At 40.8% G+C, this 26,498-nt stretch overlaps 2 protein-coding genes across 5 annotated transcripts; both read right to left on the bottom strand.

The window, feature by feature from the left end:
- Positions 1-22: 22 nt before the first annotated feature.
- magl (MAX dimerization protein MGA-like) lies at positions 23-19,101 on the bottom strand. 4 transcript variants are annotated; one of them, XM_044376623.1, is made up of 22 exons: positions 18,710-19,101; positions 14,624-15,822; positions 13,293-13,755; positions 12,931-13,027; positions 12,598-12,711; positions 12,336-12,464; positions 11,507-11,620; positions 10,931-11,333; positions 10,066-10,273; positions 9,597-9,834; positions 9,302-9,480; positions 8,869-9,082; positions 8,518-8,732; positions 7,713-7,955; positions 7,278-7,533; positions 6,301-6,959; positions 6,031-6,128; positions 5,862-5,907; positions 5,507-5,671; positions 3,190-3,301; positions 2,097-2,783; positions 23-1,974 (listed from the first exon to the last, which is right to left on the bottom strand). In XM_044376623.1, exons 1-22 carry the CDS (start codon positions 18,755-18,757, stop codon positions 1,043-1,045), a joined length of 6,819 nt encoding a protein of 2,272 aa, XP_044232558.1. In that variant the 5' UTR covers positions 18,758-19,101; the 3' UTR covers positions 23-1,042. The 4 variants fall into 4 exon arrangements, with proteins under 4 accessions (XP_044232558.1, XP_044232557.1, XP_044232560.1 ...); XM_044376622.1 differs by lacking the exon at positions 18,710-19,101 and adding an exon at positions 18,255-18,700; XM_044376625.1 differs by lacking the exon at positions 18,710-19,101 and adding an exon at positions 18,218-18,238.
- Positions 19,102-21,844: 2,743 nt separating this feature from the next.
- LOC123000060 lies at positions 21,845-24,245 on the bottom strand. The gene has a single exon (XM_044377499.1). The coding sequence runs from the start codon at positions 23,517-23,519 to the stop codon at positions 22,593-22,595; it is 927 nt and encodes a 308-aa protein (XP_044233434.1). The 5' UTR covers positions 23,520-24,245; the 3' UTR covers positions 21,845-22,592.
- Positions 24,246-26,498: the final 2,253 nt, after the last annotated feature.

The following is a 26,498-nucleotide window of genomic DNA, read 5'->3' as shown; positions in this document are numbered from 1 at the left end:
GATAACAGTCTGTTGAATCCTATTGAAGGTTTCCATTATGAATGCATGTAGTTTTTATTCATTTTCAAGGCCATGTGAGCTTTCAATTTAACTCAAGTAACAGGACAGAAGAAAATGTATTGAAATTAAAAGCAAAATAAAATATTTACAGAAGTTATTTTCATAGATACAATATATGGCTAATAGCTTTTTATCTTGATTGCTTGTGACAGTCAACATTTAAATTATTTCAGTTGTCTGCATATGAATGAACTCACAGGAGGTTTCTACCAAAAAAAAACAAAGTGCTACTACAAATTATTTTCACACAGTCATGGAAAACAATAATTCCAAAAGAAATATGCATCAAACTAGCTCTCAATAAAAAAACAGAGAAAACATTACATTTTAATGTGTGTATGGAGTAACGCATTGCCTGATTGTATTCAGGATACAAATATTTAACTTACACTGTAAGGCTGACATTAACATATTGGATTTACATAATCTGTTTTTTATTTGCATAAGACAGATTATTGATAAAATGACTTGAATAAATCCCAATATACTGTTTCTTGTGAATGCAAAAATAATAATGTTGGCAACGTTTAAAGAAGACATCAGTTTAAAAAAAAAAAAAAAGGAATTTCAAAACTGATTGTGGGAGTTACCATAAATTTCATTCATACATTCAGCAGGTCAATTAATGCTTTCTCACATATTATACCAGCCTCTCTCTCTCTATAGTATGAAATAAGTCCACTGAGTTCTGTGCCGACTTGTGCAGAAAAGAGCAGCGTCAAGTATTTCACTGTGTCCTTGGTCCTCTGAATTCACACACAGGCACATTTGGTGATGCTTCTAATGACCTTCTAATGTAACTTGTGTTCACACTAATTAGAGAGCAGAAGAGAGAACCTCCTCTAAATGAGTAAGACTGTGAGGATGAAGCTTGAAGATACTGGTGCCTCGAAGAGGTGTGAGGTTTCAGTGTGAGACTAACTGAGGTCACATGACTAAAAATGTGTGCATTGGCTTTTATAGTGACGGGAAGATAAGAGGATTATTCAAACTCCAGTTCAGGTTCCAGTTCCTTCTCTATGTCTATCCAGGACCGTTTCTTGGCACTGGGGAAGTCCTTTCCTAAAGCGCCTCGGGTTAATGGCCGTGATGTGCTGATGCCTCCGAGCAAAGCGTCTGTTGCAGGGCTTTCCTTGGATTTGGTTTCAGGGCTTCTAAAATTGTGAGGGAGTCTGAAGGGGCTGTCCTCATTAGATTTAAATGAACCTCTTCCTGCTTGCATAACGTGAGGGCTCAACGACTGTGGCGACTTCTTCTTTGGAGGCCTCCCTCTTCTCCGTTTGACTGCCACAGGGTTATCATCATCAACCATCCCCGTGACACACTCAGCTTGTGTCTTTATCATTTCCAAAGTCATCTTTTCAGTTTCATTCCCATTTTGACTGGTTTCTTCAACCAGAACAGATGTTTCCCTTTCACTGGCATTTGTACTGGTGTCTTCCACCACAGGACCTTTTTCGCTTTCACTAACAGAGGGAATTGGGTTCTTTCGAGGTCTGCCTCTGCGACGACGGACTACAGGAGGGCTAGAATCAGGCTTGGGCTCGGCAGAATTAGGAATCTGCTTCACACAGTTGAAACTCAAACAAGCAGTTGCCAGTGTTTTGTTCAAACCCACCACTGTGCCCCCCTCTGGGCTTTCCACAGGTTGCAGAGCCACCGATGACACAAAGATTGATTTGTTAAGGAGGGCGAGCTCAGACAGGGGGGTTTTTGCACCCGAATGCTTTGATTCAGAGTTTGAGGATTGTACAGATTTGTCTTCCTCCAAAGTGCGGCTGCTCTCTGTATCTGAAAGATGCTCAGATTCAGAAAAGCTTTGCTCTTGATTCTTGGATGAGTCCACATCAGCGTTGTCATCCTCTCCTTTCTGCTTGGCTTTCATCACCATGAGTGTATAGAAGCCTTGACCAGCTGTGAGAAGATAAAAATATATTTTATTATGACGATATAATAATAATACATTTTAATGAAAAAGGGGTGATAAATCATTGAGGAGGAAAGGGGGTCTGACCTCACATACAGTAATAACTTACTTGGTTTCAGAGATGAGGGAAGTATGATCCTGCCGGTCTTGGAGCGGATCAGAGGAAGAGCAAGGGGTTGTGGAAGGTGGACAGGGTTTTTATTTGACTTGGGTGTTGAGGATATAGGTGGAGCTCCATCCTGGTCTGCAGTGGGCTGAGGTGGAACTGCGGCTGAGTGAGCTTGAGACTGGCACTCCATTTGAGTATCGGGTGTGGTGACCTGGGCTGAGTCTGCAGGTGTTTCCTGAAGGCTCTCACACTTTGAGTGATGTTGACTGATTTGAGCTGAGGTCACTGGTTCACCAGGTTGATTCTCTGCCTGCAGTGGGGGTGCGGTGACCTCAGCCTGGGCTGGAGATGACACAGCTTGGGGCGGAGAATGTGACATGGGCATGCTGGTTTGGGGTAGCGCTCTGGTGGAGCTCTGTAGGTTAATCTGAAGCTGGGACATCACCGGATTTGCATTGTTTTGGGCTGGAATTGTGTGCAGGTTTTCCTGACATGGAGTTGTGTGGAAGTCGGGCTGTGAGAAGGGTGTGGGCTGGAGCTTAGACTGGTGAGTAGTGGATTGAAGAAGAGCAGCTCTGGACTGGAGTAGATGGGAAAAGTAAGGCTTCCATTTCATTGTCCTTTCTCTCACTTTCTGTCTCTCGCAGATCTCTTTCAGCTTCTTTTTAATCAGCCCCTCTGACTTCCCTAAAAAAAAAAAGGAAACATTTCATATAACAAGTGTCAGAGAAAGCAGCATCACATGTGCACAGTCACACTGTTATTCTCTTCATCCAGGCCTGAGCATTTTATTTATTAAATTCAACACCTGTTGCTTTTTGATGTTTAAGATTTACAAGATCATTTGGAATTGGCTGTTATTGAAAGTCACAACTGTTCCACTGCATTATTAATGATTTAAGACATCAGATCAGGTGAAGATGTACGGTAGATTTCATAGCAATCGAGTGATGATAGAGATTTTACTGGAGTAACCATTTGTACTTCAGCAGGCTTCAGCTAATTCTCTACAGCACATTTCCATTTAAATATTACACAACTCAGTACGCATAAAATGCAACAACATACATACAGAGACACAAATTATACATACCAGACAAAAGAGAAAGTTCTTTCATGTAGACAGACTGCATCTGAATCAGCCTCCTCTTCTTCTCCTCCAGACGTTTAGAGGTCTCATTCAGAGTTTGGATTTCATTTACAGCCTGCAAACACAACATAACAGAAAGAGTGACAATGGTGACAAAGAGCTGTGAATGGATTATCTTTTCGAACTTGATCGAGTACAAATACTAAGTGGTAAAGATCTGCAGCATGATTTTCATGCATTTCTGTTCTTTTTTCTAATTGGTATTATAAAAAAATGGAATAAACTGAATTATAACTTTGATATGTATATTGGATGTTCAACTCTTCCCATTGGAGAGCATTTGTTTAAGCTGTTTCTACTACTACTATCAGTGCGACATACTTCAATTAGCCAGTTACACAGTTATGAGTGTATTTTTGAATGACTACTATTAACTAAGCATCTTCAATTAACTAAAAACACATTTTTATGTGTGTAGGCTAAAAGTAAGTATAGAAGATTTGCAAGTTTGCACTTACAGTATGTGCAGCTGCAACCACAGGTTTATTTAAAGTGGTAAATCAAACTTGGCTAAAAAAATATTGAGAGGTTTAATGCAGGATTAAATGTAAACTAATCAACTTGCAGTGGCAGAGCTGCACTGTTCTAAATCATCTACCCTTTCTTTGATAGTGACTGCAGTGGTTTATTTCTGGCTAGAGGGTGTCCTGGTTTATGTCACAGTTCTAACACTGACTACAGTACTCAGGGTTTTCCCTGGAATTTTTTGTGGCAAAGGCTGGAGAACGTGCGTTGTGCGGTGTACAGTTTGTGCTTTAGAGTGTTGTGCGCTTAAGTGAAAAAAAAATTATGATTTGACAAACAAAAGTGTCCATATGGATTTAAATTTTATACCAAGATGGAACAAAAAGATGAAATAAATGTAGGCCTGGGATGATATGCTATGTTCCAATTCAACACTATCACGATACTTGGTGAGAATTGATTCAGAATCGATTCTCAATTTAAAACCGATTCTTGACTGAATGAAAAGGGGGCTCCATTTTCAGTCTCTTGCTCTAATATATTGGGAGGAGTCCTGCACAGATCCAATTTTGTAAACCTGCACCCGCAAAGCTCAGTACCGAAACCGTCTCGTTACCCACAATTATCTCCCTGTCAAATCCAGACCTGCCTGGACCCGTAAATATAAGAGCCGCAATGCGACCTGACCTAAACACATAGGCTACACAGTCACTCACTTTAAAGTGCTTTATTTTTCCTTGTTGCGCAATCAGAATCTTTGTCTTTGCAGCGGTTTCTCTCTCACACACACACTTAACAATGATTGCATACTAATGTTCTAATGACTGCTAACTTGTATACCTTATGACAGTAACAGTAATCCACTGACCACTTCACAATAAAAGGGTGTAGGCGAGAACTGATTGGACTTGATAATAGGCCATTAGCTGATTTAGCTGTTAAAAATACTGCAAATTATTTTCATTTCTGACTACCTGCTACCTGCCCGCATTTAGTTCATTTTTACCCGTGCCCGTGAATTTATACAATTATATTTTTTACCCGTTTTTGCGGGTACCCAACCTGGTACAGGACTCTGATACTGGGTGCCAAAACTTTCACTGGTGTCCTTATTCCACTGAAATACAATATGAAACATAACCGGCAGATAAGACAAATGGTCAACTGCATTAATTAATGAATGAATTAATTTGAAAGCATCTTACAGTCTCCTGCCTGTATGAGAATAACAAAATGAGTGGGAGGTGGAGTTGCTCTGCTGTGTTGTTATTAACGTCGTGTCTCCAGCAGTGGAGAGCAGCCTCGTTGTTGCACCGTTAGCTCTGGGGAAAGACATCGCTGCAAAACACGCTGAGCGGCTGCAGGGTTTTTGAGGTGAAAGAGACTGAGCGCTGAGTTATTGCGTTGTTTAATGCTGCAGTGTGTGTTGGTCAGCCTGTCTCGTTTGTTACTGATAGAGTTCGCTGCTCCACTCCGCTAACGTTAGTCTCTGAGTGACGGCGTAGAAAGTTCACGATATACTTCAAGTTTGTCTCTTTTTGGCTCCATCACATGTCTGAATTTTCCACAAAGGTAGCAGCCAGTAATATAATAATAATAATAATAATAATAATAATAATAATAATAATAATAATAATAATAATACAGCCTTTCAGTTAGATAGGCAGGGAAACCCCCTGGTACTGCATATAGATAATTTCATTTAGTAGGTAAAGTTTTCTTGCAGTTCGCGGCCTGTCACAACTGACTACAAGGATAAACTTCTCCACATGGTTAGACAAGATATGAGACTGACCAGTGAAAGAAGGCGCAGTCTGGGGGCTCTGGGATCACTGTCAAGTATAATCTGCAGTTTATCAAAGAGGATCCGCTGTTCAGAGCGTCTTTGCCTTTCGAGCACCGTGTGGTTCTTTCGCCTCTTTTTGTCACCAGACGCATCATGTTCATTGTCCATTTGATCCTGAAATGGAGAGACAATGGAGGTGATAAGCAATAACAGTAATAACACCCTATATTCTCAGAAATACTGTTTAACAGGCATCCAAACAGACTTAGCGTCAATATTGGATATGTTAGTTATTATTTCATTGATTTTAGTGTATGGCTGGTGCATGAGAAAATGTGGCTCAAACAGCTGAACTAGGTCGAACCTGGATGTTGAGTTCCTTCGCTGATCCTAAATCATCGCTGGAATCTCTGAGGGTAGAAGAAGAATGAAGAAAACTTTGAGAGCCAAATTCAAAATGTAATATAACTCATTCAGTAGCAGAACACCTGCTAATGTTCACATACACAAGCACACATATAAACATGTATTACCGTGACTCCCGTAATGCCCTACTGGCAGCTTTCTTCATTTTGGCGATGGCCATACTTTGTCTCACTTCTTCTACAGTCTCAATGTCCACTGTCTCATCCTGAAGAAAACCAAAGTTCAGTGTGTGGTTTTTAAAGCTGTAACAATGACTACAGTAGCAACAATCAACAGGATTTGATATGCTGATTTTTTTTCTATGAAAGTCACATTTTTATCTTTATATCTTATACAGAAACAAATGTTACAGAAAAATCTTCTCTCTCTACACTTACTTCATCTTCATCACCGTCTCCACAGTAGTCAGAGGAGTCGGAACTTAGGTCTTCTGAAGCAATATCCATGTTTGACTCGACTTCCCTCGCCACCAGCCTGCTGTTGGCTTCATCTGATGGCATCCTCTCATCACACATCAGCTCTGGGGCTGTGACAGGCTCCACTGATCTGCTACTTGATAGGTCTTTAGCTCCATTAAAAGTGTCCAAACCAAGCCAATTCTTGATTTTTGAGTGGTCGAATGTAAACAAAGAATCTTTTTGTGGCTGGGCTTTACCAATGCTATCCATGTTTGTAGTGTTTTCAGCTTCTGACTGTTGTGTTAAAGCTCCATCAGCTCCTGGCTTTGGGAGTTGAATGAGAGTAAAGCCCCCAGGTAGGGTGATCCCTGGTAGGTTCGGGCCTCTCGTACTCTGGTTGGCTGGTGGACAGATCCTGAATGAGTAGGTCCCACTCTGTCCCAGGAAACTGGGGGTTTTCAGAGAGGGGGACACGGTGAGAGAGACAGGCGAGGATGTGGAGCTGTTCTGGAAGGGGTTGACCGTGCTGCGTTGGCCTGATGCAAATATCTGGACAGGGTTGATGGTTGAGGAGTTTTGTGAATGCTGAGGCAAGATGATGGATCCCTTTTTCCAAGAGTCTGGCTGTGATAATTGAACTGAGGAAACAAAACAATACAGGGAAAGGTGATGAAACAAAGAAATAATAATTATCCAGATTCAACATACCAGCTTGATTATTTTATCTCAAAATATTAAATCCTGAGAAACAGCAAAACTTGAAAATGCTTCCTTACACTCTCTTATATTGTGAATTAGAGCTTAAAGATATCAAATTAAATTTCAAAAGTCTCCAGTAGCTGCAGGTGTGAGTCTATGACAGGGTGTTCTCTAGTAGTTTTCTTTTCCCTCTGGGAAGCAATCAGTTTAAAACTATGTGCTTGTCCTGTGGTCCAGGAAAAGAGAAACAAACTCACCTGGTGGTTGTGATGGCGTCTTCAGATCAGTGGTTTTTCTTGCAGTGATAATCGGAGGGACTACTGTGCCAGCAGCCTTTATGTGCAGAGCACCGGGAGCGTTGTGTGCAGTATCTGGTTTCTGAGAGATTTTACGAGAGACGTCACTGGAAGCATGGAGTCGGCCTGTGACGAACGCTGCAAGGCGATTGGCTGGATGAAGAGATCCCATGCCTCCCAGCAACAGTCTGGCCTGATTGTAGGATTTGCCATTTACCTGTTCAAGTTAGAGGAAATATATAGCTTACAAGCCTGTTCAAAGTATTTGGATTTCTGCAGATTGCATTTTTTTTCAAATCAATGCTCTCAGTAATGCATTGCCAGGTGAAGGTTCCCACCCCGAGTAAAACAATATTTTTAAGTGTTATAGATAAACAGCATTTCCTTGAGGCTGACCTGTATAAGTCCAAATGCCTGGCAGCCAGCAGGTTTGGTCCTGGCTCTCAGTCTGCCAGCAGGTAACACTCCACTCAGAAACGGTGTGACTCCAAACTGCATCTCTTGCTCATCAGTTTGGCCCTCGTCCTCCTCTGCATCCATTTCCCCATGGAAGCTTTTATTGGCATTCTTTTCTTCATCGCTGGCATCAAATTCGTCCTCGTCATTATCACTGGATTTTTCTGGTTTACTGATGTGTACCTGGGAGAAAGTGTAGTGTTGAATAGCGGAAAATTTCATCACGGGGTAAACTGGGAAGAAATGTGTACAACATTTCTTCAACTACAACTCCTGGCACCCTTCACTTCTTTGCACTATTTGCATCCTGTTTACAGTTAACAAAAACAAGTTTCACCTGTAAATAGTCATTCCTTGTGTATATTTCTTAAGACTGTTGTGTTGTTATTTTTGTGTAAGTATGTTGAGAGCTACTAAACTGGAGTCAAATTCCTTGTATGGTACTTGGCCAATAAAAATGATTCTGAAAATAAACAGCAGTGAAATAAATGGCAAGAGAAAGCAGAGAAGGACAGATTGCAACAGTCCATCAGCAGGACCTGCACCTTCCCGCTCCATTCAGTGCTTAAATGCATTTAATATTTTCCTATAAAATGTTTATAAACACTTGGAGCGATCACTGGGAGCTCGCAATATACAGATGTCACTTATATTATTCTTGGCCTTGTACATAAATAAACAGAAAGTGATTTTACGGATTCATCACTGCTACATGCTGCATACATAGTATTCTTCAGAGACCTACCCTGTAGGTGACAATGGAGCCGCTGGGCTTCTGCATGAAGATCTTGGTGATCGGGCGGATGTGGTAAGGTCCTATGCAGAAACGCTGAGACAATTTATTCTGATTCATGCGTCGACATAGAGCTTCGAGGACCATTTTGCGGTCCTTATCCCACTGACACGCTGACTGGATCTCTATTTGCTTCCTTGCTTGTGTTTCATTTGATGCTGTCTTTCCTGCCAGGGGACATGAGGCATTATTGGTTATGTATAGAAACAACAGCATCTTCAATATCATACAGTCAGATACGTCATACAGCCAACAAAGGATTCAAGGATTTGATTTGAAGCACATGCTTCTTTAGTTCCTCACCTGCTTTTTCGACAGTCAGTATAGTTCTGTGGTACTTTTTCGGCAGGTTGTCAGTTGTCTTCTGCGGTTTCGTTGCGGTGATTGGTGAATCAGGGATCTTGGGCTCTATGGTGAGTTCAGGAGGAGGCTTGCTGTTGAACTCTCTCACACGTGCACACGTCAGTTTGCTCTCCAAGTATTTGTACACCGGATCCTTATCCTCTTCTCGGATCGGCTGTGATAATAAGTTTTTTTAAACTGTCATGTAAATCACCAGTGTAGCATTCAAACTCCCAAAACGGGATAAAAATGAAGACACATGATGGTTTTTTATATTGAATACACATATTTCATGTTCTAGTAACTATAAGCAATTGTTGCATGAGTGTTATACAAATAAAACAAGTGTAAAAGCTTGAATAAAACCCCAAAAGGAGAGAGATTCTGTATTTACCACTTGAGTCGAATAAAGTGCACTGTTGCGTTTCAAGACCTTCAAAGGGAATGAATACACGGGAGAACTTTTGGGGGTGAAGATGGGCTCTGGATCCACATCAAGAATGTTGGAGTTCCACAGTTTACTGGAATGGGAGCCTGGGCGAGGCTGGACCTCATACTCCATGTTAGTCATAGCTGGGAAGAGATAAAAGCACGTCATCAATACATGTGGGCAACTGAGGATTGTGACCAACCTAGGCAGTAAATAAAAGCAATTATCTCATAATTTTAATGACAGTTAATGATCTTACAGTAAACAGGCTGGATCTCTTGTTCGCTCTCCTGCGTTGTCGACTGCTTGGTGATTTTGCGCTTAAAACAGGCACAGCCGAACATGCATTCAGGCCGCCGGCAGTGGACAGGACCTCTGTTGGGATTCTGGAGACTGGAACAAACACAGCCCAGTCTGCAGAACTCCTGGCCACATTCAGATCCTGCAACTTTGTGCTTCGGATACCGAGGTACCTTAGGAACCTGACTGGACAGCGTCTGATTGAAATGGAAGCAGAGCAGCGACTCATTAAAACAATTTTCAAAGCATTTTCTTCATGTCACGTGCCAGTGTGGGTGTGTGTGTGCTGTCTATTAGCCAAACATTGTTCTCAACACCCCCTCATTCATTGATTTATATTTTGCATAATAAAAGCCCATCATCAATATCAAATGACATTGTACACAAAGACACACACACAGACTACACTTGTACAGTATGTTGCATACCTGTTTTGTCAGCATTACAGACAGAGCCAATGACAATCTGTCTTCAGTAAGCTGTGTTCTCTCAAGGCCCTGATTCAAGGCTCCAATCTCCATCTGCAACAGTCTGAGCTGGACCTTGGAGAGGCCTGAAGGTCTGTGTGTCATCCCTAGGCTCTGTCCATAGGTCACTGCTAGTTTCTGGTTGACCCCTGGTTGGTATGTAGACAATCTAAAACAGGAAGAACTCAGCAAATTAGTGTTGCTCAATTTAATCTGCCTAAAAATACAAGTATAAATTCAGGGGAAAGCAACCTACTTCTAAACATGCCCCACCAATCTTGTGTTTTGGTCTAAACAAAGCATGTTTACATGTTTACTCTCCCTTTTAAATAAAGATATGTGCTGCTTTTGAAAGGTGGAGTTCTCTAAAATCTGAAAAACACTTTTTCTGGTGCTGATTTGGCAACATTTATATTGTGCAAGTCAGTGACAAGATGTACGTCCGTGTTCTAATTGTCCTGCAATCACTGACATCAAGACCGCATTAAATTATGATACAAGTGACCCAAATGAGACATTAGCTCTGGTGTAACCATTTACTATTACAGAGCTCTGAGGAAAGGAAATACAGATCCACAACCAGCATACTTATAAATGAACAAAACAAAGTGGCAAGTTTCCCTTTTCTTTAGCTATTGAATCTCCATTTCATTAGCCAATAAATATTTATCATGTTAATATGCTTTGTAATTAATACATTACATTAATTACATTGATTTAAGGACTTATAGGTTTCCTAAAAAAAAGGATTAAAAGAAAAATGTTGAGAAATGTGTCAAACAAAAAAAGCTGAGACCCTACAAATAAAGCCAAATTACATCCTCACCTCTGTGAATCAGAACTAGCGTTTGCACCAACTACTGGCACAGGTCCAGGCGGTGAATGTGAAGGTGTAGACCGCTGTGTGGACTGGGCTCCTGCTTGAACAGGCGTTGCAGGTCTGGCCAGGGGAGGAGCTGGTGAGGTCAGAGCAGAGTAGAGGAGGGGTTTGTGGGAAAGGGGACATGGCCTGTTGGCGCCCACTGGGACTTTGGAGGCAGAGTTTCGATGCTTCAGTGCGCTGTCCAGGGTTTTTACATAGCTGGAGCTTTTAGCAGGCAGTTGATAGGCCACAGAGCCCTCGGGGTTTGTGGAGAAGGCAGCAGCACGCTCACTGATTTGCTGAGCTTCGTTCTCCAAGTACTCATCCAACATGTTGCTGCAGAAGGCAGATAGGTTCTTTTGTGATCCTTTTGAGAGGGAGAATAGAGAGATTAATTAATCAATGAGGAATAATGAATCAAACACAAGCATATTCAGTTTGTTTCAGTTCAGTTAATCTTTTGGTAATTAGAATGACTAGACTAATCCCATTGCATGATGAAAGGGACACTGCAGCTACAACAAGAAGGGCAAACCTCACCATCACAGTTAGAAGGAGATGTTTCTTTGCTTCTAATAAACTTGTTTCTCCATCCCTTTATTTTCGTCATGTCACTTGTCTTTCCTGTCCGGGACATGAAGGGTAATCCTTCATCTGTGAAGGAAACATGCTGCATTAGCTTTCAGAGCAAGTCTGTATCAGCGCTCTTATATTCAGTGCTTCACAATGTTGTGTTAAGTACTACACAAGGAATACAGATGGACTAAAAACTTCATGAAGAATCTTGAAAAAGTATCAACTGGGCAACAGAACTCAACAGTAATTGCTGCCCAGTGAGATTTGGACCACTATCATCCACTTGCCGTGGCTCTGTTGAGTCTGTTTCTCTTGCGTTTATTTTAAAACAACTCTGTATCATCACTTTCCCTCAGTGTAAAAATCTCTGCCCTGAAGAAAAACAATGCCCCTGTCACATTAACCTACTCTGGCAAAAGTGGTGAATAAAACGAATCCTTATTTTACTTGAATCCCTCCAAAACACACCATCAAACATCTGAAATGACCTGTGGGTGAAGAACTGGGTGCATTCTCATAATTATTTTAATCACAATGGTTTAATTCCAATAACAATTTAGTCATCTACATTTCCCCAGCTGCCCAGACTACCAGAAACTACGATCGCTAAGTAACATCTTGGGTTTTTTTCCCCTTCATTCTCTTATTAAGACAACAATGTCAAAAGTTAAGATGATGTATAACTGGGACTTAAAAGATAACATTCGTCAAAGCACAGCTAGTAAAGCAGCCCAGTACAAGAATGTACGTTAAATCAAGCACGCATGAACTGTCAGAGATCAGTCTAACTTACTGCCAGGACACACAGCTGTGGCATCATTGCCTTGTTCTGGTGGGTGCGGGGGAGGAAGTGGCAGATGGACCCCCAGATAATGCAGATCAATGGACTTAGTGGGGTCTAGGGAGCTCAACTTCAAACCCACTAGAAAATGGACAAAAGGTAGACAAGAGAACAACTGTAATATTTATTCACTACTCAACCACTGGGCTGTTATATACATATATATATGTGTGTGTGTGTGTGTGTGTGTGTGTGTGTGTGTGTGTGAACTCACCTTCCTTCAGCACAGGATGGATAACCTGTCTATGTTTGAGAACTTTGAGGTCCTGCAGCACGATAGCCTCCAAGCAGGCTATCTTCTCTTCATCAGTCTCTATAATCACCTTTTCTGAAATACCACAATGTTTACAAAGGATCAAATACATGACATCTCATTCAATATTGGGTGAATAAAACAACAACAACAACAACTTTTTAGGTTAAATTCAATTTTTTCTATTTTTTTTTTCAAACATCCAAAATAATTTCAATAAAATTGCTTCTTTGCATGCGGTGCAAAAAAATATTTGTTATGCAAGTTAATCAAATCAGACCTCAGATTTCCTACCTGTTTGTTTAAACTGCACTGGGGTTGTTAAGGGAACTGGAGATACTGATGATGAGGTATTGGCTGGCTTGTCCCTGACATGAATTTCAAGGGCTTCCTGTGACACAAAAGCAGTGAACAGTAGAGTATAAATACTTAAAGAACTTCTACTACTGTGCTAACTGCAGTGCCTCCATAATCATCATCCAAAATACGTCAAATGCCATTTTAGGAAATCTGTATTGCTTCAGCAAAAACTCAACCCACTTCTCTGAAATTACGTAGAGCACTAGAGGAGGCACCACATCTTGATACAATAAAAAACAAATCCTTTGAAAACATGCTGATATGTGCAGAACATTCTTGTAATTGTAGAGTTTTACCTTTGAGGCGAATGACACAAACAGCAGGCCCTCTACATCATCGAGCTCTGGTTGCATAGCGACCGTCAATGATGGACTGTGGACTACCGTGGGGGAGGCAGCTGTAGCTTTCCACTCTTTTCCCCGGGAATTTGCCCAACGTCTGTTGATCCTCTTCCTCCTCTTGCGGTACCCAGGTGATGATCCTGGGGTAGACGTTGAGGATGCAGGAGTCAAGGATTCTGCTTTAGGGGTTACTGTGGTGCATTTCTGCGTGTTAAGGGTTACACTGACGCGGCGGTTTTCCTCCTTGGGTTCCACGGGTGAACTTTTTTGGACAAGCACAAGCTCGCCAAGGGCATGTCTACCTCTTCCATATCGGGCATATTCATCCTTCCTGGAAGGGGTAAACATTATGGGCTTCAAGACCAGTCTGGTGTCTTTCTCATTAGGGAGTGAAGCAGGAGTGTTGTGTGTCTTTGTGCTGTGAGACAGTAAAAATGGGTTTAGTTGATGAATTCAAAATATATAAAAAAGAAACTAAAAAAACTATTATTTTTGATGTGGCAATCAAATTTGAAGCTTATTTCAGCCGTTGTACTGTTTACCAAACCGCCCATTTCCCAATATATGTCCATATACTTGTATATATAAATACCACATTTGAGTTGTAACATGCTTACTGTATCATTTTCAGTTTTACATGAGACGTTTTTACATGAGGGTCTACTTAGGACCAGTGTACTTACTGGACTGTATTATCTGTAATAAATAAGTTTTTCCTGTTATTTTGTCCACCTCTGTTTATTTAATTGTTCCTTTAAGTTACCAGTAGCCAGACTTTATCCTAAAATCAGGTTAAATGCAGAGACATGCCACATTTTTTCAATTAAATGATCAGATTAGGATTATTTTAATGACTGTTTTAATCAAATTGGACACAGTAATGGATGGATGTTTTTTTTAAATCAGTTATTAATGCAGTTATATTTACTGTAATACACTTATCACCAGGGTGCAACATTTATGTTTTTGTCCACTGGCCAAATTGCTAGCGAATGTTCAAATTTTACCAGCCACTCAATAGATTACCATTGTTTTTTTGGCTGGTGAGTGAAGCAAATCTATCAGCCACTTGCATATTTTAGCAGCATTTGGCTGGTGGCTGGTGCTAATTTTGTGCCCTGCTTATCACAGAAAAACAAATATATGCATGATGAACAAATATGCTTCCAAAAGTCCCATGTAGTCACGTGCCACATGTAAAATAATTATCAGTGTGAATGAACCAGATATCAGAGTGAACTAATCAAATGTGAAACTAAAAAAAAAAACAAAAAAACCCCCCTTACCTCAGATCCACAGCCTCCTCTTTGCTTTCACTGGGTTCAGCAGGTTTTAAAACAGGGGGCTGAGTGTCTGTCTTCACAGGTTGAGTCTCTGTAGTGACTCTGTTCAGGCGGGAGTTGTTCCCGTCCTCTCTGAAGCCCTTTGCAAATGGATTATGATTAATTTTCAGCTGTGTGATCCGAAAGTTCTGATAAGTCGTCACAGCCATAAATTCAGTTTGCGGAAACGTAAAGGTCATGCTTTCTGGTCCCATAACCACTGGCTTGTCAGGTGTGGGTGCGTCCCCATCCGGGACGGGCAACACATGTAGCCTTGGAATGTAACGATGCATGGAGTGTAGGATTATATGACCCTCCTGGTCTTGGGAATTATTGGTCAGTTTGAGTTTGTAGAAGGACACCAGCCCACCCATCCAATCCGAGCCTCGACAGGGTGAGTAATGATGGCAAAATGCCCGGATCAGACCCTGGGACTGGTGTTCTGCTGGTCCAGTGACCTCCCATTTGGATGTGCTCCAGCGGTACTTGTACCGGTCCGATGGAACTATGGACAGGACTAGGGTGTAAAGTCGGTCAGGATCTAGACCAGCCAGGCGATATCGACAGTATGGGAACATCCGACGCCCCGGTTTAGTGAGAATCATCTCGGTTCCACAGCTGTTAAACTGCTTCCACACACTGTTATTCTCCAGAGTGACACTGACACCTTTGAAGGTCAGCACAGCAGGAGAGTCATTTTCCAGGTCTGGACTGCCAAATGTGGTAGATGGCAATGCAGACAACAATGGTAGTGATTCTGATATGTTGACAAGGCTTGTCCCTGTGTATGCTAGAGAGTCTGAAGCTGATGCTATCTGTGAGGTAGCTGGGCTTGTTTCAACAATCCCTTCTAAGGTAGTAGGTGATGTTACAGCAGGCTTAGCTGGGCTAGCTTCAGCAGGTGAAGAGAGAGCCGAGCTGCAGTCGTTACTTGCCATGGAGACAGCTTTATTCTCAATCACTGTCTCACTACTGAGACTAGGTCTCACAGTGGTTGGAAAAGGAGGAGTTGGAGAGAGGACGATAGTAGGAGGACCCGAGGAGGGGACGTTAGTCAAGCTCCCCTCCATATCCTCCACTGCATGTGGGTCCTTCATGGATGTGACTTCAGAGTCTGTAGCAGGCATCACCAGCTGCTGTGCTCGTCCCACTTCATTTGATACCTAACAGAAAATGACACCACAATAATAATAATAATGTTATTTATCCAGTATAACACTGTTCAGAGGTACAACATACATTAAAGACATAATGAACTGTAGAGAAGTGATTAAATCAGACAGAAAATAATAATGAAAGCCAAAAACAATAATAGCCACAAAAGATGCATCAAGAAATGTAAACAATTAGAGAAATCAGCCAATCAATACAACCCAAAATGCCCAGTTATACTGTATAAAGACTGAAAAACAGTGGAACTCTGGCATTACTATTTACAGAACCATTCAGATATGAACTCACATAGCAAAAATTGAAAAATGTATATTTGATTATATTCAGATTATTTTCCTTTCAAATATGCATTTAAAACAGGCTAAATACACTATTTGCAACACTTCACAGAGCTACTGAGTGCAGGCTGATTTACCACTAGCTGCAGAATCAGCGGTTTTGCACTATTACGTGCGACAAATGACAACGCTAGGATGTGTGTGGACCGCTGAAAAAACATGATCACCCAAAACTTCAGCTTATAACCACATTTTCTGTGCCACCAAGTGAGGAGATGAAATGACTATAATCAACATCAAAACAGCAGCATTTCTTACACCATACAAAATTAAAGAACATCCATCCACTGGTTTCTCAGGTCGCTGGCTGGGTGAATGTTTTTTGAGCCATAGAGCCCCTGGACCAAATTTCATCATGTCGAATCTGCATAATTCATAGATTTGCTCTGTGCATTCGTGTCCAGCAGGAATTCCAATAAGAATAAAATCATTGCAGAGCATTTTTAGGATAGGCAGTACCCTCCTGAAAAATAAATTAGCTACTAATGGAGAAATTATAATTTATTTAAAACCTCAGGCCATAAGTGGTCCTTTGATAAGCTAATGGTGACTTGTTTTACAGTGTAAGTGTGTGTAAAACATGTATTTATAAACTATATCTAATGTAACAAGACCTATAAAAAGGCCTGCGTTCTCTGTGGGATTATGCAGGAAGTTGAGGAAGCTTAAATATTTCTCAAAATTGACTCTAAGGGTTTTAAATTCTTTCTCATTAGTGACACACGTGGCCGTTAAGTGAGCTGCAGTCAACAGCCTTCTGCTTGCGCGTGTGCTCACTCAGCGACTCGAGATTATTGCAGGTGGCGTCTTTTTTCCTCCCTTACACTTCTCATAATAACATAAAAGATCTCTAACGCTGTGTTTCACACCATGTCAAGAGTGGGTGACTTGTCATTGTGGTGGTGTTTGTGAAATGTGTTGTGGTCGACGGAGGTAGCTAGCCGTCTCATGAGCTGGAGAGCTAATATGTGTAGCGTGTTTCTAGCCGGAGAGCGCCATTTTTGTTCTGCTGTGTTGTTGTGTCATTATGCAAATTGTTTGTTGACATTAGCAGGGGAGAGAGCAAGGCACTCATGAGTGTGCAAAAATGCCGCCACCTTTGGATTTTTGCGGAAAATCCAGCCCGGGTTCTTCACATAGAAATCAGTCAACCGGCTGTTACAGACAAGTGAGAAAGTTGGGGAAGGTCTAATTTTTTACGTTACATTACAATCCATTCACTCGTTGACAATAAAAAAACAATTAATACATGTAAATTGCTTCACAATTCTTCCATATAGACCCTTTAAGAGTCGCATGTTTGTTGTTGTGATGTCACATGACATTATGTGCAGTAATTGAGTGCATAAAACAATAAAATACATAACATGTTGAATGGAATCTGGACTTAAGTTTAATACACCAAAACTGAGTCACCAGGGGGAAAAGTAGAAATAAAGATAAAAATAAACAACACCTCCAATGCCCTCAGCTTGCACCTTTAAAAACCATCATTATATGACTAATACTATATATAACAAATGGCACAAATGAGGCTGACGTGTGAGGTTTTTTTTTAAAGTTGAAAATATGATTAATCTTGTCAGTCTGGGAAAAGTGGACTTTGGCTGGACATGGCTGAAATGCCCCGGACAGGCCTGTATTTTAAGTATGTAAAAGACACAGAAACACGGACCGTTGGTTAAATCGTTTATACCTGAGAAACCCACATGAAGTCATCTCCGTCAACGGCACAGTGCAAGCCAGAAAGGCCTGTTTTCTTGTTGTCCTGCCCCCCCCTCCTCCTCCTCCTCCTCCCTCCAAGTCAATTTACTAATCACACCAATACACGGATGCAGCAGTCTAAAGGTGTTAATCGGCTGAGCGCGTGCATCAAATGAGTTATTACCGGCATATTTATCACTTAAATCCCGAAACTGCTCTCCGTGTAACTATTTCTCTTCCATAAAAAAACATAAGAGGCAACGATAAGAATTCAAGTTGTTTGATAACAGCTCTTTCTTCCTCACGCGCCGCAGAGAGGAAGGCCGCCCGCTCCAACACTTACCAAGTTGGAAAAGTTGCAGGTTTCACTGACGCCTCACCTTTACGCCGTCGGTTGGAGCAGTGTAATAATAACGTTCACGGTAAAACTCCCAACTGTTGCTCGTCGTCGTCGCCGTCGGAAGGGCCTCGGTGAATCCCTCGAACATAAACGTAAACTGGCAAATGGAGGCCGAGAGCCACGCCAGTGTGTGCTCGCATCGACCGACCCCGAGCGTGCACGCAGTGGAGCCAAAGCGCATGCACACACAATATCACCCCCTCTCTTCAATGGCGCGTGATTCCCGGGAAGCGGGAGTCCACCATCCCCGCAGATTTTTTTTTTTTTTTGCCTCCTCCTCCGCTTGTTCCCACCTCGAGCCCAGTCCGCGCGCGCCGGTAAGGACAACTCTCACCAAGTTTGCGCGAAAATATGTTTCGGATTTGCAACGCTGACAGAGCAGAGAGCCGACACTTCCTCCTCCTTCTCTTTTGTATTTCCTTCACTTCTTCTTACCTTTTCGATCACATTTCCATTCTCACCCGTTCTGAACCACTCACACATACACACACACACATATACACACACACACTCACACACACACTCCTCTGTCCCTCTGTCGTCGCACACTCACTCACACATACACACACTCACACACACATCCGTGCTTTCGGGCTGTGACGTAACACGTTCTCCATGGCGGTAGAGCTCCAGTAGCCAATGCGCAAGCTCCCTGCGGAGGATTTCACCGGCCAGTTGTTTCACCATGGTGTCAATGTCCTGTAAATGTGGCTAAATACACTGGCCATGAAAAAAACTTATTTTAGAGGCATGGGATAATTAGTGCAATGTCATTAATAAATATTCTTCGCGACAAAATGTCAACATGTGTCTCCTGAGTAGCACTTGTGATCTTTCTACAGACACACGCCGCAAAGTAACACCGGCTTTGTTTCTTTGAGAAAATGGCGGCGTGACGTTGCAGGGGAAATAATTGCCCAAATAAAACTTTTTAAGAGCGGTGGATGAACTAAATAACATATAGGACGAGTCAGTTATATATGAATGTTACTCTTCCGCCATGTGCCAAAATTTGTCACAGAGAGCACATTAATTAGTTGCGTGTGTTGGACATTGTAGCTCCGGCTAGTTACTATGTTGCATTTAGTTATTTAATCTCACAGAGAAAAATCCAGGTAGTCTACAGGAGTCTTTGTCTTACAAAATAAAGTCAGCAAATATGTTCCAGTCATGAAGGAGTGTAGGAATTATGCTTTTTTTTTTGTAAGCGAGAGTGGCCAATATGGGGATTTCATTTGATTAATAGCACAAGATCCACAGCAGCTGTAATTTAACTGAGAGCTATGTGGACCAAGCCAGCTAATTTATATATTCAAGGTTATCTTAAAACATTATTTTTAAGATAAATATCACTCCTAAAATTCTGTGTAGGCCTGAGGCAACCATAACTTCTGTCTGGCTACAGGGTAAATATATTAATGACGATTATGCTTGCAGGTCGTTGTCCCAGCATGAACTTGTCTAAATGTGTCGTAACATTTTTTTTTCTCCCAGATGAAATAGAAATGTAGTGGAATAAATGGTTTATGGCACCATATTCACTGTCCAGGAGATTGGGCTACACTCATGGCTTGATAAACTCCAAGATAAAATAATAATAAAAATAAAAATAAAAAAAGACATGTAAACACAGGTGGCACACGTCACAACTGACAGGTATGAGTAGACATGACGTCATACTAGGTTATGCTTTATTTTCACTTGAGGTGTTGGTTTGTCATGAAAACAGAATACAACCAACATTATTATAAGGTACAATGTGAATTTATAATTCAGCCTAAACAGGAAAATAAAGATTGAATTATTGCAAATATAAAACCAATGCGTCATTAAGCCAACAGGGCGGGGTCTAACCAAGACTAGGAAGTGGGAAAGTAGCCCACATGACCCCACCCATCTTTTGTGCTCCACGTGGAAATCTCATGCTGATATTCTGCAGCCTGTTCCTGCTTGGGGGGTGGAGAGCCTCATAAAACATGTGCAGTTACACGGTTTAGACAGATAATAGATAAAATACATATTTTTTGGCTGTGAGGAATAGACATGGAAATGCTTTACATGTAGTTCACACGTTTCATATTAAGACAATATGCAATTCATCTGCACAAAGTAACATCTGGTGGGGAAATCATATCAATATTGCTATAATATCCATAGACACATGCTCCAATTTGTGATAGATGTGTATGTCCCTGTTGTTACTATGTTGATTGTGTCGTATTGTTTAATTTATTATCATTATTAATACTAATGTATTTTGTTTTGTTTAAATGTTGTAAGTTTTATGTTTTGTTCTTAAGGACCCCTTCGAAAACAAGAGGGGTGCATCTCAAGGGATTTATTCTGTAATTAAATTTTGAAATAAACAAATAAAAATAGATTTCTCCAGTAGCAGAAAATGCATTAATAAGAATTGTTGATTTGTTATACATTAAAGGTTTAATGATTTTCTGTGCAACTTAAATATCGTATCTAAATGTTTATTTAGAAGATGAAGAGGTAGAAAATTAACAGTTGTGCACACAGATGTAGCTGCAACACCAGACAGGGATGGTAACATGTTTACCTCATTTCTGAAGTCCGAAAATCAAAATCTTCACACATAATTTAAAAATGTAACAACATTTTAGTTTTTTTTTTTGTTTTCATCTTGTGACACAGCGTCATTTAATTTGTTTTCTATTCTTAATTTTCACATCATCCAAACTGTTTTAAACGTCTCCAGAAAATATAAAGAGGCCAGTGCAAGAACTCCTAATCAAGCGTGCCTTTGTTATCTTCCTTACATAACAAACAATACAGTATGTAAGAATAGCTACCAAATTGTGATGTCACTGATGTAAAATCAGCAGTGGCAGCACAGACAATGAGTACTGCACAGACTTTGTGCGGCCTTTTGTGAGTTCTGTCACAACTGTCAAACCAAGTTTAAAATCACCATGAAAGGGCATAATATGTAGTCATGAGCACAACACATAGTGGGGCTAATAAGGGATCGCTTTGAATGTAGACTGTGGATTTATAGTTTAACAGTGATGTATATTATGGCAGGATTACATTAAAGGCCCAAATTAACATGTCAAGACAGAGAAAAACAATAGTCCCTTCACAACACACCCAGGCTGTTTCTCAGTTTATCAGCTCATACCTCACATGGTATTATAACCTTGACAGTATTTTCTGTGAAGTATAATGTAATTGTGGATGTAGAATTTGAAAAATGCTACACAGTGCATACAGATCCATTTAAATGGTACATTTTAACACCACGTTAGCAGAGATTTAGCCTAATATCAACTATATATCATCTGGATCTAATTAAACACTAAACTAAACTGATCACAAACAGACTCAGTAGGCCTGCATGACTAATAATATGACCTGTGTAACTTTCACTTTCAGCATGAGGAGGTGTTTTCAGTGATGTTACAAACCACAAGTTTTGTCCTGTACTTGACTCACGTCGAAACAGAGTCAATACATGTATTCATATTATATTAAACTTACATACTTACAGTCACTTACAGTTACAGTTGGGTCAAGAGTGGTGTCAATGAATGATGTGTCACTTCTGCACTCGACTTATTGTACCGGAAATACAGGTCGGTGTTAAAGGTGTCTCTGAACAAAGATGTTAATGCTCATACAAATACAGCTGTTATGTATAGAAAAGCATTAAAAACACGGGCCAATGTGTGAGGTAGCGTTAATCAGAACGAGTCAGAGACTTCTTATGTCTTTAGTGTTTATTTTGGGTTACACTGCACCAGCTTTGAGATTTGCTTGCCCTCCTTTTACCGCAGGGCTGTGAGAGAGCATCTTGTTTTTCCATCCAAAGAGTGACAGTCCCTCAATGCTTTTGTTATTCAAAAAATACATTTGCCAAAACCTTTTCTTCTCTGAAAATATAACATTTTGGTTCTTGAAAACCATTCTTAATTAAAAACAAATCGTAAAGGCAAAATCGGCACCGAGGGAACTTTTTCATTTTCATATTAGATTTAACTGAAGGTCTAAAATTGCAACACAAAGCTGCAATCTGTTTAGCGAGGAAAGGAAGATTACTCATGCAAAAAAAGCTCAGAGAAAAGTGCTGTAGCTTAAAATAACAGCTGCTCCCCTGAACTAACAGAGTGAGTTTAGTAACATAATAAGTTTCCTGTTTAAAACATGTAACTTAAAAAAAATAATTTAAGTTTAGCAAGCACAACAAATATCATAATTTGGTTCTTCAGGATCATATTACAACACTAAAAACAAGGGCTCACCACATCTTCAAAAACCTGTTTGATGTTTTCTCCTTAAGAAAAGCTTTAAATCACTTCTTTATAAAGTTCTTGAGAGAGAACAGGTTATTCCCGATCCCGTACACATATGGACTGGTGGATGTATAGGAAGTTGAGATAAAGAACTCCATTTCAGCCCAAAAAGGGAAATCAGTGGGGTTGACGGTCAGCTGGAGGACCACAAAGAGAGTCCAGTCTACCTGGAACAACGCCATGGCTGCCAGCACAGCTACGGTGCTTCGCTGAATCCTCAGACCTTTACTCTTTTTGCCAAACTGTTCTGACCCGCTCACGCATGCGACAGGTTTCACCGTCTTCCTCTGGCTCAGCAGCACAGCGATGATGAGGCAGCTGCTGACTGTGATGATGATCAGGGGCAGCAGGTTGCAGGCCAGGATGAACAGGTATTTGTAAATGCGGTTGAATATGGGACAATGATCTTCACTACAGCGAAAGAAGTCCGGGGGGCAGCCGCTTATGTTCACTGTGATGTTTTCCGCAGGGCTTTGCAGGTTTATGACAAAAATGGGAACACTCAGAAGCGTGGAGAGCATTACACAAACTCCGCACACCAGCCAGGCTGACCTGATGCTGTCCAGGTAGATCGGTAGGTTGACCCTCCGGTTGGCGTCTCTCAACTTATGGTAGCGGAAGATGCAGATGAGGACGGTGAAGAGGATGCTGTTAGCTTCACCAAAGACAGTCAGGAACTTGAGCAAGCGACACGACCAAGTGCTGGCAGTGGCAGCGGAAGGCCAGTGGATGATAACGTCATAGATGTTCAGAATGAGAATCTCCTCCAAGTTGGCTGCAGCCAATCCAAGGAGGAACAACTCAAACGATTTCACTCTGGAGAGCTTCGTCTGAATGATGGAGAGGATAAGAAATACGTTACCCACAAGCCCAATGCCGGAAATGCAGATTCTTAAACCCAGCAGGTTGATAGAGGAATCGGCCATTATTGAAGATTAGCTGGTTCACACCAAATGTGTTCTTGCCACAGAAGAAGAAAGACGTATGACTTTCTCAGCATGGAGCTGATATGAGAGAGAAGTTGCAGCGTCTTATCCCTCTCCCCACTTTGCCGCATCAGTGACCACACACACCCTTGTTATCGAGTTCTCAAAGGTGGTGAGAATCTCGATCTAGATCGGTGATTGGCTGTGCCTCATTATAAAGGAAGGAAAAACAAGAGGATGCTGGAAACATGGAAGGCTGGGAGTCATTACAGTTTTACCTCTGAGCTTTTCAAAGCTTCATCTTGAGACCAGCACTGTGTCGAGTTTTAAAGCAGTGACATGTTTTTCCATCAACTGACATCCTCAAATGCAATTCCTGAAAGAGCAAATTTATCTCATTTGACACCTGTTCTCCACCTCATTTTTTTCTGAATCAATTAGCATGTTGTATGACTTACAACACACTACTGTGCAAAGCAAAAAAATCACTTAATGCATTGCTCTTAACATCTCCCCTATTACACATTTGTAAGTAGTGAAGGCTAGTAATGTTTTGCAACCCATAGATTTAGAAATCTGAGAGGAAACATTGAGGGCCTTTTTACCTCTTCAGGTGATTAAAAGACATAAAAGAATAATTCTGATACTGAGATAGTAGTAAAAATGGTTTTACCTTAAGAAATTTATGTCATACTTTACCTCATATACTGTATATGTGTGTGTGTGTGTGTGTGTGTGTGTGTATAACAGTCATTTACTGGTATTTATATTGAAACTTTGTATTGTTCAGAGAGGAAATGTTTGCAGCAGAGACTTAAACTTTTCTAGAGTTCACAGTTGTCAGTCGTGTCTCTAAACACTGGTGCAAACTTCCTGTTTCGGAGTAAGAGAATCACTGCACAATAGAGTGTGGGAGAATAAGAACTACTCAGTACTGCGGTAATGTGGTCACTCAGGAAAACCAGTGCGATGAGATATGGATGAGGGTACTTAAAACTTTAAATTTAGATAACGGAAGTATCAACACAAATCATGTATGATTGGCTATGTTTATATAATTTCTGCTTGTGCGTGTGTGTGTGTTTACATGTGTGTTAGTGTGGTGGACAAACAGAGAAAAGGACGTAATGGGACAGAGTCTCCTGGACCCTGTTGTTGACAGAGGGCCAGTTCATGTTCCAGCTTGTCTCTTTTCCTCTTTTAGTGTGCTGTCTAGTTAGCAGACCTTCTCTCCAAGCCCTGCATCCTGATTCAGCTTAATTGTGAATCCCACAGTGTGTGGACTGTGTACTGTACGTGCATGTGTGTGTGTGTGTGTATTGTACGTGTGTGTGTGTGTATAATTAAGGATAAGCCGTACACTGGCAGTAAATGGGTAAACTAGTGTTGCGTAATGAGCGTGGACAGCTTAGGAAGTTGTAGTTCTTTTTCACTGTCCAATAATAATCAATCAGGGACCTGATAAAATGGCATTTACTAGTTTCATTATTTCAACCTAATAAGCTCCCACATACTGTAATTGACTGATTTCTCTTGAGCTTTTTTGTAATGCTACAGGCTATATTTTCATTCATCATTGTGGTTTTAGTCAAATATGGTGAAATATAGTTGGGGGTTTGCCACAAAACACAGTGTGTTGTCTTCTTTATTGTGTATACAAACTCACTAAACCGGGTTTTGTTGAAAACCTCAACTCTATCCCACCTTTTTAGACTGACACAACATAGATTGTTGCTTCGGGTTGGGACTTCAAAGAATAATTAAGGTGGTAGCACAAAAAAACCCCAACATGATCTTAAAAGCATTAATTTATTCAGAGTCTAATTACTTAAAAGGCTGTACACTCTTATGGCGCACCCACGCAGGCATTTTCACTTATTGCCTGATTGGACCTCTTCTCAGGACTGCGTGGGTGTGTACAGACTGTGCTTTGTTGATGTCTCTCTGGTCCTCCTATTAGTTTTACTGCATTTGATAGTTTGAAAGAGTTACACCTCAATAAGTGGTTCCTGTAGTTTGGTGACCTCATGTAATTTCAGCATAACAGCTCTGGCTAACTTCCACCTGAACAGAAGTCTAATGAACCAGAGTACATGAAAACTGGAAGATAAACTACTGCAGTCCCAGCTACATTCAAATAATGTGTATGTGTACTTTAATTTAAAATAAAATTGACTGAAAGCAGGATGAGTGAAACTGTGACAAAGGCTTTGTGACTCTCCTGATGTATTCTTTTCTCCATGTCTCTTTTGACCTAAACATGAATAATGACCACTTTACTGGACGCCACACTGAGTCAGTGTTTCTACAATTGAAACAGCAGACATGTGCGCTCACTCAAAGCTCTACTGATATCACTACATGCTGTTAGAAGCGAGTACTTACTGCTTAAAGCATTAAGCATGAACAAAAATGAAATTTCTGAAGAAAAATGAATGCCTCAGGTGTCATTGGCTGAGTTGATGCAGTCCTCAAATCAGTCTGGATTCACAGGTTTTATCACTTGTGATATGAATGTTAATGACTAATATTAATAAGGACTTTCTCACTGTGGACTTTATAAAGTTATTCTCTGTGATGTTGAAACTTAAAAGGAAAAATCTAACGGATGTCGGCTGTCATAAATATATCTCTTTGGGAAAATGTTGTGTTTTTTTGGCATTTGTAGTGAGTTATATAGTAAAAGTACATGTTAAGTATCACAAGTATCTCATGAAATAGATTTTACACAAAAGGCATTTTGACATGTCACAGTAGGAAAAGCACAGGTGTAAATAATAACATTAATTATGGCTCAATTCTCTTTAGCTGCTTCAGTTTCATGGTCCTGCTATTGCTGGTTCACTGTTGCACTGTCATGACTTACTGGAGACGCTTGAATAGAACAGAGCTATTGTTAATGTCATTAGTAAAACCTGTGCTTTTACTACTATGATAAGTCAAACGTCTGCTCTGAAAATGTAATCAGATTAAATAAAA

Source organism: Thunnus albacares, chromosome 16, assembly GCF_914725855.1.
Source record: "Thunnus albacares chromosome 16, fThuAlb1.1, whole genome shotgun sequence".
Classification (NCBI taxonomy): domain Eukaryota; kingdom Metazoa; phylum Chordata; class Actinopteri; order Scombriformes; family Scombridae; genus Thunnus; species Thunnus albacares.
Note: the sequence above shows the minus strand (reverse complement) of the source record. Positions and strands in the feature narration are given on the sequence as shown.